Source organism: Linepithema humile, chromosome 4 (genome assembly GCF_040581485.1).
Source record: "Linepithema humile isolate Giens D197 chromosome 4, Lhum_UNIL_v1.0, whole genome shotgun sequence".
In the NCBI taxonomy this organism is placed as follows: Eukaryota; Metazoa; Arthropoda; class Insecta; order Hymenoptera; family Formicidae; genus Linepithema; species Linepithema humile.
Window position 1 is genome coordinate 27,980,121 of NC_090131.1, and position 17,542 is coordinate 27,997,662.

Genomic DNA, 17,542 nt, shown 5'->3' on the forward strand with positions numbered 1-17,542 from the left:
TAAACATTATCAAATATTCGTAGTTTTCTGTATAATTATTCGTACTATAAATATATTTCATATATGTTGCAAGTTTTTTACGCACATGTGCCCTTCAAATTGCTACTGAAAAATAAGGATAACTGGAAGTAAAACATTCTTCACGCTTAAAAACGGAAATTAATAATGCATAAAACATTTATAATAAAATAGAATACAAATTTTATGAAAATACAATTCAAAAAAATAATCTTTAAAGATATTTCGGAAAATATACATTGTTCGGGATAAATTACGAAAATATGTAATATTTGAACACATTTAGATTATGTTTATTTCTGCCATTTAAAATAAGATAATATAAAATAAGATATAATGTGCTGCATGTTCTGGTGTAAAAAGTAAAACTAAATATACATATCTTCTCCACAGAGTGCAAAAATTGTAACCGTATTACACTTCTTGTAAAATAACGATAATATCAATGATAATATATTATACAGATAAATATGGCTTATGTGTATGTATAGGTGTTAGTACAATATTCTTATCATATATATATATATATGCGCGGATTTCATTATTTTTTCAGTCTCATACTAGTTTTCCATGCACCTGTCTTTAATCCACACACGACGTTTGGACACTTTACCAAGCGTACATGCATTAGTTTCCGACACATTTTTGCCAGGCAGGACCTCCGCACGTTATAGAAACAATCACATATATTACAACCTGCAGTAAAAAAGACCGGATAACATTAGAGTGTGATAAAATTTGAAGAAACCTAAAATCGATTACAATATTAAACTTACGATCAAAATTATACCAACAACAACATAGATTTTGACATTTTTCCAAAATAAGGAGCGCGCTAAATTTCTGCTTGTCTTCCTGAACGTGACGGACTAAAATAAGAAATTTATTGTATTAATATTGTACAATTAATATAACGTTAATTGTGCGCATGGTTTTACATACATTGGCAGACAAATTTTCTGTTTTGTTCACAAGCAGTTCTAATCGTTCACCACGCATCGCTATATTGTCGATATTTTTTACCATAATGTCCTTAAGTTCATCTAGTTCACCATGAACTTTGGACAATCTATCAAGATCTTTGGATTCGCTGTAATGTTTCTAACAACAGAAAAAAATATGATGAAAAACATGATGTGGAAATAAAAACATATGCAGCAGATATAGGAAGCTTCTCTCAACATAGAAAATACTTGTTATATATATTTAGACTGCTCTTAAGTTTGAATTTTAATTACCATTTCATTAGCCAAAACACGGCCAAATTCTGTATTCATGGCATATGCTACGGCAGTTTGAGCACCTGGTCCATAAACAGCCAAGAACCTCCTCTTAATTTCGTTGAGGTATAAAAATGCTCTGGATCTTTGAAAATCCTACAATCAATTTTCATTATACACACGATAACAAAGTTTATCACACGCTTCATACATACATCATCGGTAATACACATGTAAATAAGGCGATCTTCGCAAATATAATGGAAAAGATAAGGCCCTTGCGAGTATGTGAGTTTGTCATTGTCCGGTGGTATTTTTGCTAAGATCTTTGCTGTAACTTCTTCAAAATTTCCAACACATGCAGCATGTTTTGCCAATATAATTGTCCCACGGGCCACTACGCTGTATAAAATTGGCATATTGATAGCTGTAACAAAGAGCACACAATTAATTAAATATAATAAATAAATTTTACAACACTATTCTTAAAATATGCCTTGTAATTTAATATATTTTCTATTGACTTTAATTTTTATCTTTAATCATGGACAAACGCAGTAAATGATAGTATTATCCGCCCAATAGGATTTCTTTATCATATCACAACAGAAACAACAGGCCATATTATGGTCGGCAGACAAAATCTACATAATCCAAACAAATGTAAAATTTGATTTTGAATATGGAAAATTAAAAACGTATCAATAATGACATATATTAGCTGTGATGTTGTCGAAATTAATAGTAATTTCTATCTACATACACACACACGTACGTAAATATGTATATGTTCACAATCTTAACCTCCAATTTGATGATATAATGCAACAAACCAAGGTTTCGAAACACTTTTGACTGCTTAGACTCTGACTGAATGCAAAAAATATCATTAACAATTAATGAAAAAAAGGATAGATCACACTGATGATCTAATACTCGACCTTACCTCAGTACAAAGCGATTTAATTAAACGAATAGCTGCGCACTTTTCTATTTACGTCTTGGGCAATGTAACACTATTCTTAAATTTATACATCTGTCTACGATAATGATTAATCCATTAAATTATTGCTTCTTCTCGATAATTTTGACAAAAACATTAAAACACTTCCCGCGACATAAACACTGTCATCTCATGAAATCATCGATGAGTGAGTGCGTCAGTTCATATGATGGGTGACAACCTGTGATAGTGGGAATTCTTGAAGTAAACTTGATTTTGCGCACATTGCAAGGCGCGAAGCTTGAAATTATTGTAGTATTCAATACCATAAACAAATAAATGTTTAATTAAGAAATAAATTAATAAATGTTTAAAAAAATAAATTCAATTCTTATCTAACAATAGATTGTCTTTACGTTAATTGAAATATATAGCATATTTTTGTGGTTTTAAAGTACAAAATATAATTAAATCAATTACACAATCTTGTTTCATAAAATAGTAAATTTTCTGTTGCCGAATTAATTAATATTATGTATTTTAAATTTTGTTAGATAAAAAGTTTTGTGTTTTTTTATCAATAAAAAATTTAATGTAAGTATTAATGTATTGTATACTTTTTATTTTACATTAATTATTATATTTTTTATTTGTTGCTAAAATGTCATATTGGGAAATTATTTATTACTTTATTTTAGATATAGTAATTTAGTTATATTTTTATTACTGATATAATATTGGACATTGGATGTCAATATATATATATATGTTTTTCAAACTGACAGTACTTGCGATTGATAAAGTGCACTTGTAAAATGCGCAACACTTTTTGTTTATGAATCATCAAATGACTGTATAAACTAATCTAATTAAGTTTTCGATAAAACCAAATTATATACTGACAACGAGTATTTCTTCGAATATATTAGCTTCCGATTAACTATAAAAATTTTTAAGGAAAACTTATTTATTTCAATTAACCCAAAAATATAATTTTCATGCGAAAATAATGCAATATGCGAAAATTTATTTTGATATGTGTATATATTACAAGATCGTCGTGATTTCTCGCGTCTCACATAATTCAATGTATTTATAATGATGATTCAGTAGCTTTGAAAGCAGTATTAATATGCGAGTCGTTATCTGCGTCATTATATGCGAATCTTATATCGTTTCAATATCAGTGATACTTACTGGGCTGATACTGGACACACGATATTGGAATAATATTAGAATTCAAATATTTATGCGATGTTGATCACGATGCTGCGCTAGACTTATCTAAATTTTATATATTATGTCAATTTTGTAACAAGATCAGCATGTAGTATCCCGCCAACATTGAAACTTATACAGCCTCGGATTGTCACTACATCGGTTGTAAATCCCTATCTGGGTATTTCTTAAAATTCCACGAAGCCGGCGCACGTGTCGTGACAGACTGGCGCATGTGCCATTCACGTTCATAGAAAGCTGTGCTCCAATTTTGGACTCCCATATCACGTCGGTATCCTCAGGTATCCTCTCACTCGTACGTATCGACACAACGCCCACTGCACTGGCTACTCCGATTTACTACAATGATAGAAGGAGATAACAGAACGTAACACGAAGATAACGGTGCTTCGTCACGAGGAAGGAGATGGCTGCGGCGTGCACGTGAAGTCTGAGCCAGTGCTGCAAAGGCTGCGAAGAGAGACGTGGTTAGGTAGTAAACCGCGTGATCCTTAAAAGGCGACCCTGAGAGTTCCTTGCCGAAAAGTCAGTTTGTGAAACTACGACTGTTTCTAAAAAGTTACTTCGATTTATTGAAACATCGTCAACCTTGGCAATAGTTATGGGTAAATATTAGTATTGTTTAATATAATTTGCAATCAGTTGATTTTGTTGCTTCTGTTGCTAAAAGAATTTTAATATGATGTAAAATATTTTTTACCGGTATATTGATTTTTTATCGATAAAAATAAGCAGCAGTTAAATAAATTGCGAGAGTCAACATGAGATTGTTGAATAGCGAGAAACAAATAAAACATGTGAAACAAGATAAGATTGTATATATAGTTAGGTAACATGGATTAATATGAAATTATAAGTTTAAAGAAATATTAATGAAAACTATTTAAACCTTAAGAAATGATAAGTAATAAAATAACAATTACTTTTTTCTAACAAAGAATACAATAATAAAAATGCAAGTGTAAAATAATTCAAGAGTGAAAAAGAAGAGAAAAAAACAGATGCAAATGAAGAATTGAAAAATAAAATTACGTCAGACGATAAATATGTAAATAAAATGTAAAATGCGATAAGAACATTATATTTAGTGACTTGTTTGAACTGATAATGATGATAAATGAACAGAAACTCTTTGAGGCCAACAATGATAAGTAAAAAAATGTGTGGAATTTAAAAACATTCATAAAATTTGTGGTGAAATTATAATGTGATGTCTCCCCCATAATTTTTAATTAGTGAAATTAATGAGCTTAATTATGTGCACGAAGTGGAAAATAATTTTATTCTGAATGATATCGCTTTTTTTGCTTCGTATTATTTATTTCTATTCAGGCACAGCAAATTATAATACGTTCATAACATAGTGACATAATTTGGTATGTTTATTTATCGATTATATAATAAACAAAACCAGTACGAATATAGAATTAATCTTAAAAGATCGTAAACGATTGAAAGGCGTAAGAGTGGAAAAGCGTTATAACTCGCGGAATGACCGCATGGAATCCGGCATTTCGCACGGCACATTTCCTACGAACAATGCATGTATTTTCTCCCAATTTTATTCCTCTCACGCGATGAGCAGCTTTACTTCGTCATTAAACATTATTGACTGGAACAAATGATGATAAGTGCGCAATTTTCTGTTGCCGAGTGTGAAAAAGGAATACTTTATTATTTAAATGTATATATGAATCTTATCAATGTATACTATTCATCAACCAATCACAACGAAGATATTTTTATCTATTAACTATCATAACAATATATATACATTTAATATGCTCTTTACTTTTATATAAATTTTTACCAATAGTCGTAATTGTTTTAAGTCGCTGAAGAGATCGAATAAATCATGCTTAAGGCATTGAAAGACTAGCAGTCCCCTCGTGTTCGAATAATACCTGTTTCTTGTAATATTGATTTTGTCAAGCGTGCGTAAGGTCCCCTAAATGTCCACACAAATAGGATTTCCTCTTTCAGAAAGTATATATCCAAGGACTCGTATGTATATATAAAAATACGTCTTTGTTTTATTTATTTAGTTGGAAAAAAAGGTATGAATAATAATCTCTCATATGATTTTTTTCTTTTGAATGGAATTTTTTAAGATGTATGCTTGTTTACAAAAATGCTAATAATAATTTATTAAAATGTGACAAATTATTTTTGTGCAGATTTTTTTGACTCCCATTTGTTCGAAAGATCACCGCGATAAACTACCGTGTACGTGATTTGCATAAAATTCGTATTTGTTAACGCACCTGTTGTGTCACGTTGTATTCTTCCGTTATTTAATATTTTTCATTTAGAAGATGAACAGAATATAATGTTTTTTTTCTTTCTTTTCTGGCCGATTAGCTGCACAATAGTTCTGCTTGTTTTTAAAGTCGAGTGCCGTTACTCAGCACTTCTTAATCGCTAACCATTGACATTGTAGAAATATCTGCTGCTATTAAAGTGTTTTTACTGCTTCTTACTTTTCTGTATTTATTATGAAAAAAATACGATTTATGAGAAATTTTAATTATTATATAATATTGACACAATAAAAAATGGCAGTTTTAAAATATCTTACATATTTTCTTATTAAAGAATTTGATAGCATTGATTGTCTTAATTAAAAATTAAAAATTGTACTATAAAAATTTAATTTGCGCGTACTCAATTAGCATATAAAATTTATCTTGTAATTATTTTGTATTGCGCAAATTGCACGTTATTCATAATGTAGGCAATTTTATCCAAAGTATAGCGTGGTTGGAGAAACAGACCTATGTGATTTGCATGCAGAGTGTTAATTAGCAAGCTATTTAACACTTAAATTAACGGAATTTTCTTAGTAGAAGCTTATCCATCATTTACACTGTTACTAACGACTGATTCCACTTTAACAAAAGCTAATATTACAAGGTAAAGATGAAAACCTAGCAGTAAGAATTTTGTACGAGCTTTACATTACACTGGCTCGCTGTGCTTCGTTGCGTTCAATTTCATCGTGTACGCGTTGACCGGTTTCGCACGTATGCATGTCATTATGTGCCGATGAAAAACGAGCACAAAAAATGAATATGTACTACATCCGTTTCCATTTCGCGTTTAAAGCGACAGAACGACATATTTTCCTAAGTATTGAGTTTAAATTAATTTACTATCACGAAATATCACACGCACGTGCATTTATGTACGTCGAAAATATCTATTATTTTTTGCATCTGAAATTCCTTCCGATCATTTTTTAGCAACATTAAGTACATCGTAATTTGAAACTGTTATACATCACGGTAAACGATCAGGTGACCTCATTTAACCACCATTTTATGAAAAGTTTCCGGAATTCATGAAACCGGTTGTGCATCGTGAAGACCCAATTTTTGCCACGAGAAAGAAATATGTTGTTACACAACTTAAGTAACGCCAACGTCACGACGATATTAAATGCTTGAACGTCATGTCGTTAAATGCACGCTCATTGAATATACGATTGAATCATATCTCTATTTGTTACGCAATTGTTCATTCGCTCAATATTGAACTCATATAGTTTAACACGAGACAATTGAAATCATAAGTTTCTATTTTTTTCAATCTTTCACGTCACATAACTATTAATACCCGAATTATTTGATTAAGAACGAGAATTCAAATAGTCTTTTTTATCATCAAAATTTTCATTAAGAAAAATATGTTAAATTCGGAGACTGTATTGTCAAAATTAAGATTGCAAGTGATAAGTACAATTTATGTATTATTTCAGACAGAGCGCGACTTGCATACGTTACGGCTGCTGCTGTGGGCGCCGGCACGGCAGTCTTCTTCATCTGGTGGTGGTGGACCAAAAAGCAGAAGCCTCGACCGCCGTCGACGTGGCGAAAGGTCGGGGAAGTGAGCGATCTAGTCGCGTATCCGATCAAGTCACTCGGTCCAATTCGCCTGAACTCGATGGAAGCCACGATATTGGGTTTAAAATCCGGATGGATGAGAGATCGGTCATTGCTGGTCATCGATCTCGAGGGCCGGTTTCTTACTGCCAGACAAATACCTAGCATGGTCCAGGTAAGAAGCTATAAAATTCAATATATAATAATTTTAGAACAATTTATATATTGCATAATTTATATTTTATTAAAATTTTTATTATATATTTTATTATATTTTATTAAAATAGTAGAGAAATATACCACAGAGAGAGCTTGCTGCATCTATTTTATATTTTCATATACTTTGAAGGTGTCGCCCAGCTTTTCTAACTCCGTACTGACGCTTTCTGCTCCGGGCATGATGTCAGTGTCGGTTAACCTTGCGGAGCTTCGTGGCAAAAATTTTCAAGTTGCTGTGTGGGGTCAAGCAGTATCAGCACGTGACTGCGGCGAAGAAATTGCTCGATGGTTGTCACGCTTTCTTCTTCATGAAGATACTGGTCTTAGATTGGTCTATTACCCGTTAGACCGGCCGACGAGGCCGATAAGAAGCAAGGACAAGATTTTTCCATTGGAGGAGAGCGATACGGTGAGTATGTTTTGTAATACAATAAACTGTACGAAATTGAAAAGGCTAAACCAACTAAAAGGCTAACTAAATTAAAGAATAATTAATACATTTATTTGCTAAACATTTAATTAATTTCCTGCATCAGCCAATACATATGTATTTTCAAGTTTTTTAAAATATATTAAATATTATTATATATTTAATTATATATATTAATTATATATATAAATTCTTTTCCGATTTATTGTTCATTTCCGGGCATTTAAGTAAACTTCCAATACCGTAAATTCCTCCTAACGGGAAGATCGCGCTTCTACTGCAAATCGGTTAAAGTGATTTGCTTGCATCGTCCATCTGTTACTGCTGTCGCGATGATAAATGCAAGTTGACATAATAAATATTGACATAATAAGTCCGTTATGTTGGTTGGTGCAATAAAGGAAAATTATATTAGAAGAATAATTTATGTAATGTAAAAGCAATTATAAGTACGATTATATATATATTGTCATAATTTTATGCGATAAATTTATTATAAAATAATTATTTTGTTACGCTTTAATAGGGAGCCTATACAGATGCAACGAGTTACTCCCTTGTTACCGAAGCTTCAGTAGCAGATCTTAATTCTCGATTGGATGAAACAATCTCATCGCAACAATTTCGCATGAATATTGTAGTCAAAGGTTCTACACCTTACGAAGAAGAAAAATGGGACTGGATAAAAATCGGAAACTTGATTTTTAAAAATGTTAAGCCGTGCACAAGATGCATCTTAACCACGGTCAATCCAGAAACTGGACAGAAAAATTCTAAAGCGGAGCCTTTGGTAACTTTGAAAAGGTATGATAAAAAATATATAATTATAAAATAATATACCAGGTTCTTCTTCAAGTTACTAGAACATAAAATAAGTATAGCATAAATTTAACGTATAAATATAATTTTGATACTTCGTCTCGTCACTAATAAAAAATTTTTTTTTACAGCTATAAACAGTGCACAGATCCGCTAATTCGTCCCTCAGTTGGCGACAGTCCGATTTTGGGAATTCATCTTGGACTGCGGGGACCAAATGGGACGATCCAAGTAGGCGATTCTGTTTACTTGGGTATCCCGGATGAGAAGCCGAAGCCTTCGAGTCCACCATCTTAGCTATTCCGTTGGGACTCCTGCGAGTTTTCAGAACACGAGCCGACAGCTCGTATTGAAGACCAAGAAGCGGAGTCCCGAACTGATGATAAATATTAATAGAAACAACTATATGGACAATTGTGTGCATCTTCAATTATGAATAAAACGGTGATTTTACAGGTGGGTAAGAATAATAAATTTACAAAACTATTGTTAGTAATTGTTACATTTTATAAAAAATTAAGCTTGGTGAAATAAGTAGAAATGTGCAATAAACACTAAAATAAGCAACGATAGGATTAAATTATCCTAGGCCTAAGTGTGATCTGAATAATATAAGTGTCTTTCTAAACATAAATATGGCAAAAATTTCGAAAAATAGTTTTGAGAATTATGAGGTGGTAAATCTGTTCAAGCGATGGATGAATTGTTAATATTTTAATATAATGCCTTAAGTATTGTTGCATTTATATTGTATGTGGCTTTAAATAATAGTAGTAAATATGATTTGAGTGTAATAATATCATTATTTATTTTGTAATTTTAAAAACAAATATTTATAAAAGATAATTATTTTACGGCACTACATTTTATTTTATTGGAAGTCAGTGTAAATTTCATTAATTTTATTGATAACTGGACCATACAATATTTTTCTAATAATATTTTTGTACTGTAGGAAGATTCTAATAAATTATAAACATTTTGTCAAATGCAAATATTTGCCATGATCTTTCCTACACGTAAGAACTCTTATTTAATGTGTATGATCAAAAATCGACGACACATGATTTACTTATTACGAGATTTATTCGCACTACGAAACAACAGCGATGTTTTACATAGAGAAATAATACGCTCTAAGGAAGAGGAACGTCGTGTTTCATGTTGACGACTTTACGTTCGTCCGCGTTATATTCCGCAGCGGAAAAATCCAATAAGGAAAATATTTTGCTCTAATTGTGTATTGCGATAACGAGTTTGATACAATTTGCATCTATTGCATATCAAGGACAATTACTTTGATTTTATTATTAACAATATTTAGAGAACTGTCTAAATTTCATGTCACTGCGATTTTTAAGGAAGAGAGGAATAGCTATAGGAGAGAATTGTGTACAAGAGAACAGTGGTATATATATATGTGTATAGATAGAACAACAAATGCCTGGCACTATAGCATTCTCGGGGCTATGTACAAGTTTGCTCGTTTATTCTTATATTTGCACAAAAATCGAAGGGCACATTTGATTTTGTTTTTCAATCCAGCACGCGCCTTACGATCGAAACAATTCATAGGCCTTTATACTCTCTACATAAAAAACCAACAGATTCTTTACTCATACTTTGAGTACGAAATTGAAATATTTCGACAGATGACTTTTTTAGCGGCTCGAAAGAACGCGCGAAGAAATTCAGTCCGCAATCGTCGGTCCATGAATCATTTTGTTTAAACTGTCCACGAAGAGCGTATCGTATCACAAACTCAAAACGATTTTACTGTCTCTTCCAATGTGCTTCCATCGTACCATGGCGGTGCGAGCCATGCTATTACGATCTATATTCGATCGTCTTAAAACGGCGACCGCTTACAAAAATTTCTATCGCGTTATAATTATCCTACTTGTCTAAAGGAAAGAAAGAATGACAGAAACACATAGAAAAGTAATAGAAATACAGGAACATAGGGCGATAGAAAAAGAAAGAGAGAGAGAGAGAGAGAGAGAGAGAGGGAGAGGGAGGGAGAGAGGGAGAGGGAGGGAGAGAGGGAGAGAAAAGTGGACAGTAAAAGACAGAGGAAATTAAACTGAGGACAAAGTGAACGAACGGATTGAAACTTAACAGCTTCGGATTGTCACTACATCTGTCGTAAATAAGATCTATAGAGAGAAGGTTACCTCAGTAAAACCGGTTGTGGGCGAGGGACGATGAAGGAAGGGGGGAGCTAGAAGCAGCTTGAAGACGAGGGGGCGATGAAAAAAGGGGAGAACATGATGACCTTATCTTCAAACAGTAGCTGTCTGAGATAGCTTCTGCTTACAGATAACATCATCATTGCCGCTCGCCCTTCTCTGCATTTGCCCTTTTTGCCGCTCGTCCCTCTTTGTGTATGAAGTAATTTTCTCTCTACAGATCTTGGGTTGTAAATCCCTATCTTGGGTATTTCCTAAAATTCCATGAAGCCGGCGCACGTGTCGTAACAGACTGGCGCATGTGCCATTCACGTTTGTAGAAAGCTGTGCTCCTATTTTGGACCCTCATATCACCTCATATCACGTCGATATCCTCTCACTCGTACGTGTCGACACAACGCCCACTGCACCGGCTATTCTGATATACTACATTGATAAATGGAGATAACAGAATGTAACGCGAAAATAAAAGTGCTTCGTCATGAGGAAGGAGATGGCTGCAGCGTGCACGTGAAGTCTGAGCTAGTGCTGCAAAGGCTGCGAAGAGAGACGTGGTTAAGTAGTCAATTGCGTGATTCTTCTAAAGTGACTTTGAGAATTCCTTGCCGAAAAGTCAGTTTGTGAAACTACGACTGTTTCTAAAAGTTACTTCGATTTATTGAAACATCGTTAACCTTGGCAATAGTTATGGGTAAATATTAGTATTGTTTAATATAATTTGCAATTAGTTGCTTTTATTGCTTTTATTGCTAAAAGAATTTTAATATGATGTAAAATATTTTTTTACCGGTATATTGATTTTTTTATCGATAAAAATAAGCAGCAGTTAAATAAACCGCGAGAGTCAACATGAGATTGTTGAATAGCGAGAAACAAATAAAACATGTGAGATAAGATAAGATATATATAGTTAAGTAACATGGATTAATAATACGAAATTATAAGTTTAAAGAAATATTAATGAAAAATATTTAAACCTTAAGAAATGATAACTAATAAAATAACAATTACTTTTTTCTAACAAAGAATACAATAATAAAAATACAAGTGTAAAATAATTCAAGAGCGAAAAAGAAGAGAGAAAAACAGGTGCAAACAAAGAATTAAAAAATAAAATTTTGTTAGACGATAAATATGTAAATAAAATGTAAAATGCGAGAAGAACATTATATTTAGTGACTTGTTTGAACTAATAATGATGATAAATGAACAGAAATTCTTTGATGAATTGAGGCCAACAATGATGAATAAAAAAATGTGGAATTTAAAAACATTCATAAAGTTTGTGGTGAATTGTAATGTGATGTCTCCCTCATAATTTTTAATTAGTGAAATTAATGAGCTTAATTAAGTGCACGAAGTGGAAAATAATTTTATTCTGAATGATATCGCTTTTTTTGCTTCGTATTATTTATTTCTTTTTAGGCACAGCAAATTATAATACGTTTCATAACATAGTGACATAATTAAGTATGTTTATTTATCGATTATATAATAAACAAAACCAGTACGAATATAGAATTAATCTTAAAATATCGTAAACGATTGAAAGGCGTAAGAGTCGAAAAGCGTTATAACTCGCGGAATGACCGCATGGAATCCGGCATTTCGCACGGCACATTTCCTACGAACAATGCATGTATTTTCTCTCAATTTTATTTCTCTCATGCGATGAGCAGCTTTACTTCGTTATTAAACATTATTGACTGGAACAAATGATGATAAGTGCGCAATTTTCTTTGTTGCCGAGTGTGAAAAAAGAATACTATTATTTAAATGTATATATTAATCTTATCAATGTATACTATTCTCATCATCCAATCACAACAAGAATATTTTTATCTACTAATTATCATAACAATATATATACATTTAATATGCTCTTTACTTTTATATAAATTTTTACCAATAGTCGTAATTCTTTTAAATCGCTAAAGAGATTGAATAAATCATGCTTGAAGCATTGAAAGGCCAGTTGCAGTCCTTTCGTGTTCGAATAATGCCTGTTTCTTGTAATATTGATTTTGCCAAGCGTGCGTAAGGTCCCCTAAATTCCCACACAAATAGGATTTCCTTTTTCAGAAAATATATCCAAGGACTCGTATGTATATATAAAAATACGTCTTTGTTGTTTTATTTATTTAGTTGGAAAAAAATGTATGAATAATAATCTCCTATATGATTTTTTTCTTTTAAATGGAATTTTTTAAGATGTATGCTTGTTTACAAAAATGCTGATAATAATTTATTAAAATGCGACAAGTTATTTTTGTGCAGATTTTTTTGATCTCCATTTGTTCGAAAGGTCACCGCGATAAACTACCGTGTACGTGATTTGCATAAAATCCGTATTTGTTAACGCACCTGTTGTGTCACATTGTATTCTTCCGTTATTTAATATTTTTCAATTAGAAGATGAACAGACTATAATGTTTCTTTCTTTTCTTTTCTGGCCGATTAGTTGCATAATAGTTCTGCTTGTTTTTGAAGTCGAGTGCCGTTACTCAGCATTTCTTAATCGCTAACCATTGACATTATAGAAATATCTGCTGCTATTAAAGTGTTTTTACTGCTTTTTACTTTTCTTTATTTATTATGAAAAAAATACGATTTATAAGAAATTTTAATTATTATATAATATTGACACAATAAAAAATGGCAGTTTTAAAATATCTTACATATTTTCTTATTAAAGAATTTGATAGCATTGATTGTCTTAATTAAAAATTGTACTATGTATAAAAATTTAATTTGCGCGTACTCAATTAGCATATAAAATTTATCTTGTAATTATTTTGCATTGCGCAAATCGCACTTTATTCATAATGTAGGCAATTTTATCCAAAGTATAGCACGGTTGGAGAAACAGTAGATTTATGTGATTTGCGTGCAGAGTGCTAATTAGCAAGTTATTTAACACTTAAATTAACGGAATTTTCTTAGCAGAAGCTTACTCCATCATTTACACTCTTACTAACGATTGATTCTACTTTAACAAAAGCTAATATTACAAGGTAAAGATGGAAACTTAGCAGTAAGAATTTTGTACGAGCTTTACATTACACTGGCTCGTTGTGCTTCGTTGCGTTCAATTTCATCGTGTACGCGTTGACCGGTTTTGCACGTATGCATGTCATTATGTGCCGACGAAAAAAGAGCACAAAAAATGAATATGTACTACATCCGTTTCCATTTCGCGTTTAAAGCGACAGAACGACATATTTTCTTAAGTATTGAGTTTAAATTAATTTACTATCACGAAATATCTCACGCACGTGCATTTATGTACGTCGAAATTATCTATTATTTTTTGCATCTGAAATTCCCTCCGATCATTTTTTAGCAACATTAAGTCTTTAGTAAACACAGAACATTGCAGCAATGTTTGCAATATTGCTGTAATGTTGCTACAATGTTACAATATTGCTGCAATATTGCTGCAATGTTCTGTGTTCACTGGATTGTAATTTAAAACTATTATACATTACGGTAAACGATCAGGTGATCTCATTTAATCACCATTTTATGAAAAGTTTTCGGAATTCATGAAACTGGTTGTGCATCGTGCAGACTTAATTTTTGCCACGAGAAAGAAATATGTTGTTACATAACTTAAGTAACGCCAACGTCGCGACGGTATTAAGTGCTTGAACGTCATGTCGTTAAATGCACGTTCATTGAATATACGATTGAATCATATCTCCATTTGTTACGCAATTGTTTATTCGCTCAATATTGAACTCATATAGTTTAACACGAGACAATTGAAATCATAAGTTTCTATTTTTTTCAATCTTTCACGTCACATAACTATTAATACTTGAATTATTTGATTAAGACCGAGAATTCAAATAGTCTTTTTTATCATCAAAATTTTCATTAAGAAAAATATGTTAAATTTGGAGACTGTATTGTCAAAATTAAGATTGCAAGTGATAAGTACAATTTATGTATTATTTCAGACAGAGCGCGACTTGCATACGTTACGGCTGCTGCTGTGGGCGCCGGCACGGCGGTCTTCTTCATCTGGTGGTGGAGGACCGAAAAGCAGAAGCCTCGACCGCCGTCGACGTGGCGAAAGGTCGGGGAAGTGAGCGATCTAGTCGCGTATCCGATCAAGTCACTCGGCCCAATTCGCCTGAACTCGATGGAAGCCACGATATTGGGTTTAAAATCCGGATGGATGAGAGATCGGTCATTGATGGTCATCGATCTGGAGAGCCGGTTTGTCACTGCCAGACAAATACCTAGCATGGTCCAGGTAAGAAGCTATAAAATTCAATATATAATAATTTTAGAACAATTTATATATTGCATAATTTATATTTTATTAAAATTTTTATTATATATTTTATTATATTTTATTAAAATAGTAGAGATATATACCAGAAAGAGTTTGCTGCATCTATTTTATATTTTCATATACTTTGAAGGTGTCGCCCAGCTTTTCTAACTCCGTACTGACACTTTCTGCTCCGGGCATGGTGTCAGTGTCGGTTAACCTTGCGGAGCTTCGTGGCAAAAATTTTCGAGTTGCTATGTGGGGTCAAGTAGTATCAGCATGTGACTGCGGCGAAGAAATTGCTCAATGGTTGTCACGCTTTCTTCTTCATGAAGATACTGGTCTTAGATTGGTCTATTACCCGTTAGAGCGGCCGGCGAAGCCGGTAAGAAACTGCGACAAGGTTTTTTCAATGTTGGAGAACAACGATATGGTGAGTATGTTTTGTGATACAATAAACTGTACGAAATTGGAAAGGCTAACTAAATTAAAGAATAATTAATATATTTATTTGCTAAACATTTAATTAATTTCTTGCATCAGCCAATACATATGTATTTACAAGTTTTTTAAAATGTATTGAATATTATTATATATTTAGTATATATATAAATTATTTCCGATTTATTGTTTATTTTCGGGCATCTATGTAAACTTCCAATACCGTAAATTTTTTCTAACGGAAAGATCGCGCTTCTACTGTAAATCGGTTAAAGTGATTTGCGAGCATCGTCCATCTTTTATTGCCGTCGCAATGATAAATGCAAGTTGACATAATAAATCTGTTAAGTTGGTTGGTGCAATAGAAGAAAATTATATTAGAAAAATAATTTACTGTAATGTAAAAGCAATTATAAGTACAATTATATATATATATTGTCATAATTTTATACGATAAATTTATTATAAAAAAATTATTTTACGCTTTAATAGGGAGGCTATGCAGATAATACGAGTTACTCTCTTGTTACCGAAGCTTCAGTAGCAGATCTTAATTCTCGACTGGATGAAACAATCTCATCGCAACAATTTCGCATGAATATTGTAGTCAAAGGTTCTACACCTTACGAAGAAGAAAAATGGGACTGGATAAAAATTGGAAACTTGATTTTGAGAAATGTTAGGCCGTGCACAAGATGCATCTTAACCACGGTCAATCCAGAAACTGGACAGAAAAATTCTAAAGCGGAGCCTTTGGTAACTTTGAAAAGGTATATTAAAAAATATATAATTATAAAATAATATACCAGGTTCTTCTTCAAGTTACTAGAACATAAAATAAGTATAGCATAAATTTAACATATAAATATAATTTTGATACTTCGTCTCGTCACTAATAAAAAATTTTTTTTTACAGCTATAAACAGTGCACAGATCCGCATATTCGTTCCTTAGTTGGCAATAGTCCGATAATGGGAATTCATCTTGGACTGCGGGGACCAAATGGGACAATCCAAGTGGGCGATTCTGTTTACTTGGGTATCTCGGATGAGAAGCCGAAGCTTTCGAGTCCAGCATCTTAGCTATTCCGTTGGGATTCCTACGAGTTTTCAGAAGCCGAGCCGACAGTTCGTATTGAAGACGAAGAAGCGGAGTCCAGAACTGATGATAAATATTAATAGAAACAACTATATGGACAATTGTGTGCATCTTCAATAATGAATAAAACGGTGATTTCACAGGTGGGTAAGAATTAATAAAATTACAAAACTATTGTTAATAATTGTTACATTTTATGAAAAGTTAAGCACGATGAAATAAGTGGAAATGTGCAGTAAACACTAAAATAAGCAACGATAGGATTTAATAATCCTAGGCCTAAGTGTGATCCTAATAATATAAGTGTTTTTTTAAACACAAAAATGGCAAAAATTTCGAAAAAATAATTTTGAGAATTACGAGGTGGTAAATCTTTTCAAACGATGGATTGAATTGTTAATATTTTAATATAATGCCTTAAGTGTTGTTGCATTTGTATTGTACGTGGCTTAAAATAATAGTTATAAATATGATTGATGATGATTTGAGTGTAATAATATCATTATTCATTTTGTAATTTTAAAAACAAATATTTATAAAGATAATTATTTTACGGCACTACATTTTATTTTATTGGAAGTTAGTGTGAATTTCATTAATTTTGTTGATAACTGGACCATACAATATTTTTCTAATAATATTTTTGTACTTTAGGAAGATTCTAATAAATTATAAACATTTTGTCAAATGCAAATATTCGCTATGATCTCTCCTACATGTAAGAACTCTTATTTAATATGTATGATCAAAAATCGAAGACACA

General features: G+C 32.1%; 3 protein-coding genes and 1 long non-coding RNA gene across 7 annotated transcripts; 2 read left to right on the forward strand and 2 right to left on the reverse strand.

Annotated features, from left to right (window-relative positions):
• Positions 1-284: 284 nt before the first annotated feature.
• Vamp7 (Vesicle-associated membrane protein 7) lies at positions 285-3,617 on the reverse strand. 4 transcript variants are annotated; one of them, XM_012376682.2, is made up of 7 exons: positions 2,185-2,428; positions 2,043-2,108; positions 1,454-1,665; positions 1,257-1,394; positions 961-1,119; positions 795-887; positions 285-714 (listed from the first exon to the last, which is right to left on the reverse strand). In XM_012376682.2, the coding sequence occupies exons 3-7, from the start codon at positions 1,655-1,657 to the stop codon at positions 646-648; spliced, it is 663 nt and encodes a 220-aa protein (XP_012232105.1). In that variant the 5' UTR covers positions 1,658-1,665; positions 2,043-2,108; positions 2,185-2,428; the 3' UTR covers positions 285-645. The 4 variants fall into 4 exon arrangements, with proteins under 4 accessions (XP_012232105.1, XP_012232104.1, XP_067209890.1 ...); XM_012376681.2 differs by having other exon boundaries at positions 2,014-2,108; XM_067353789.1 differs by lacking the exons at positions 2,043-2,108; positions 2,185-2,428 and adding an exon at positions 3,379-3,617.
• Positions 3,618-3,701: 84 nt separating this feature from the next.
• Marc (Mitochondrial amidoxime reducing component) lies at positions 3,702-9,764 on the forward strand. The gene is made up of 5 exons (XM_012376679.2): positions 3,702-4,025; positions 7,178-7,476; positions 7,651-7,929; positions 8,477-8,754; positions 8,901-9,764. Exons 1-5 carry the CDS (start codon positions 4,022-4,024, stop codon positions 9,064-9,066), a joined length of 1,026 nt encoding a protein of 341 aa, XP_012232102.2. The 5' UTR covers positions 3,702-4,021; the 3' UTR covers positions 9,067-9,764.
• Positions 4,720-7,743, reverse strand: LOC136999483 (uncharacterized). The gene is made up of 3 exons (XR_010889886.1): positions 7,602-7,743; positions 5,999-7,484; positions 4,720-5,904 (listed from the first exon to the last, which is right to left on the reverse strand). It is a non-coding gene; the product is annotated as an uncharacterized lncRNA (long non-coding RNA).
• Positions 9,765-10,878: 1,114 nt separating the features above from the next.
• Positions 10,879-17,473, forward strand: LOC105677831 (mitochondrial amidoxime-reducing component 1-like). Its single transcript, XM_012376702.2, has 5 exons — positions 10,879-11,649; positions 14,921-15,219; positions 15,392-15,673; positions 16,174-16,451; positions 16,598-17,473. The coding sequence occupies exons 1-5, from the start codon at positions 11,646-11,648 to the stop codon at positions 16,761-16,763; spliced, it is 1,029 nt and encodes a 342-aa protein (XP_012232125.1). The 5' UTR covers positions 10,879-11,645; the 3' UTR covers positions 16,764-17,473.
• Positions 17,474-17,542: the final 69 nt, after the last annotated feature.

Excerpts from the sequence above, each read along its gene's own strand:
- Marc (XM_012376679.2), top strand. Across the intron at positions 7,477-7,650 it reads AAATACCTAGCATGGTCCAG|GTGTCGCCCAGCTTTTCTAA; the intron begins GTAAGAAGCTAT and ends TATACTTTGAAG. Across the intron at positions 8,755-8,900 it reads CCTTTGGTAACTTTGAAAAG|CTATAAACAGTGCACAGATC; the intron begins GTATGATAAAAA and ends TTTTTTTTACAG.
- Vamp7 (XM_067353789.1), bottom strand. The coding sequence starts at position 1,657 with ATGCCAATTTTATACAGCGTAGTGGCCCGTGGGACAATTATATTGGCA. Across the intron at positions 1,395-1,453 it reads ACATGTGTATTACCGATGAT|GATTTTCAAAGATCCAGAGC; the intron begins GTATGTATGAAG and ends AATTGATTGTAG. Across the intron at positions 1,120-1,256 it reads GTGTTTTGGCTAATGAAATG|AAACATTACAGCGAATCCAA; the intron begins GTAATTAAAATT and ends TTCTGTTGTTAG.
- LOC105677831 (XM_012376702.2), top strand. Across the intron at positions 15,220-15,391 it reads AAATACCTAGCATGGTCCAG|GTGTCGCCCAGCTTTTCTAA; the intron begins GTAAGAAGCTAT and ends TATACTTTGAAG. Across the intron at positions 16,452-16,597 it reads CCTTTGGTAACTTTGAAAAG|CTATAAACAGTGCACAGATC; the intron begins GTATATTAAAAA and ends TTTTTTTTACAG.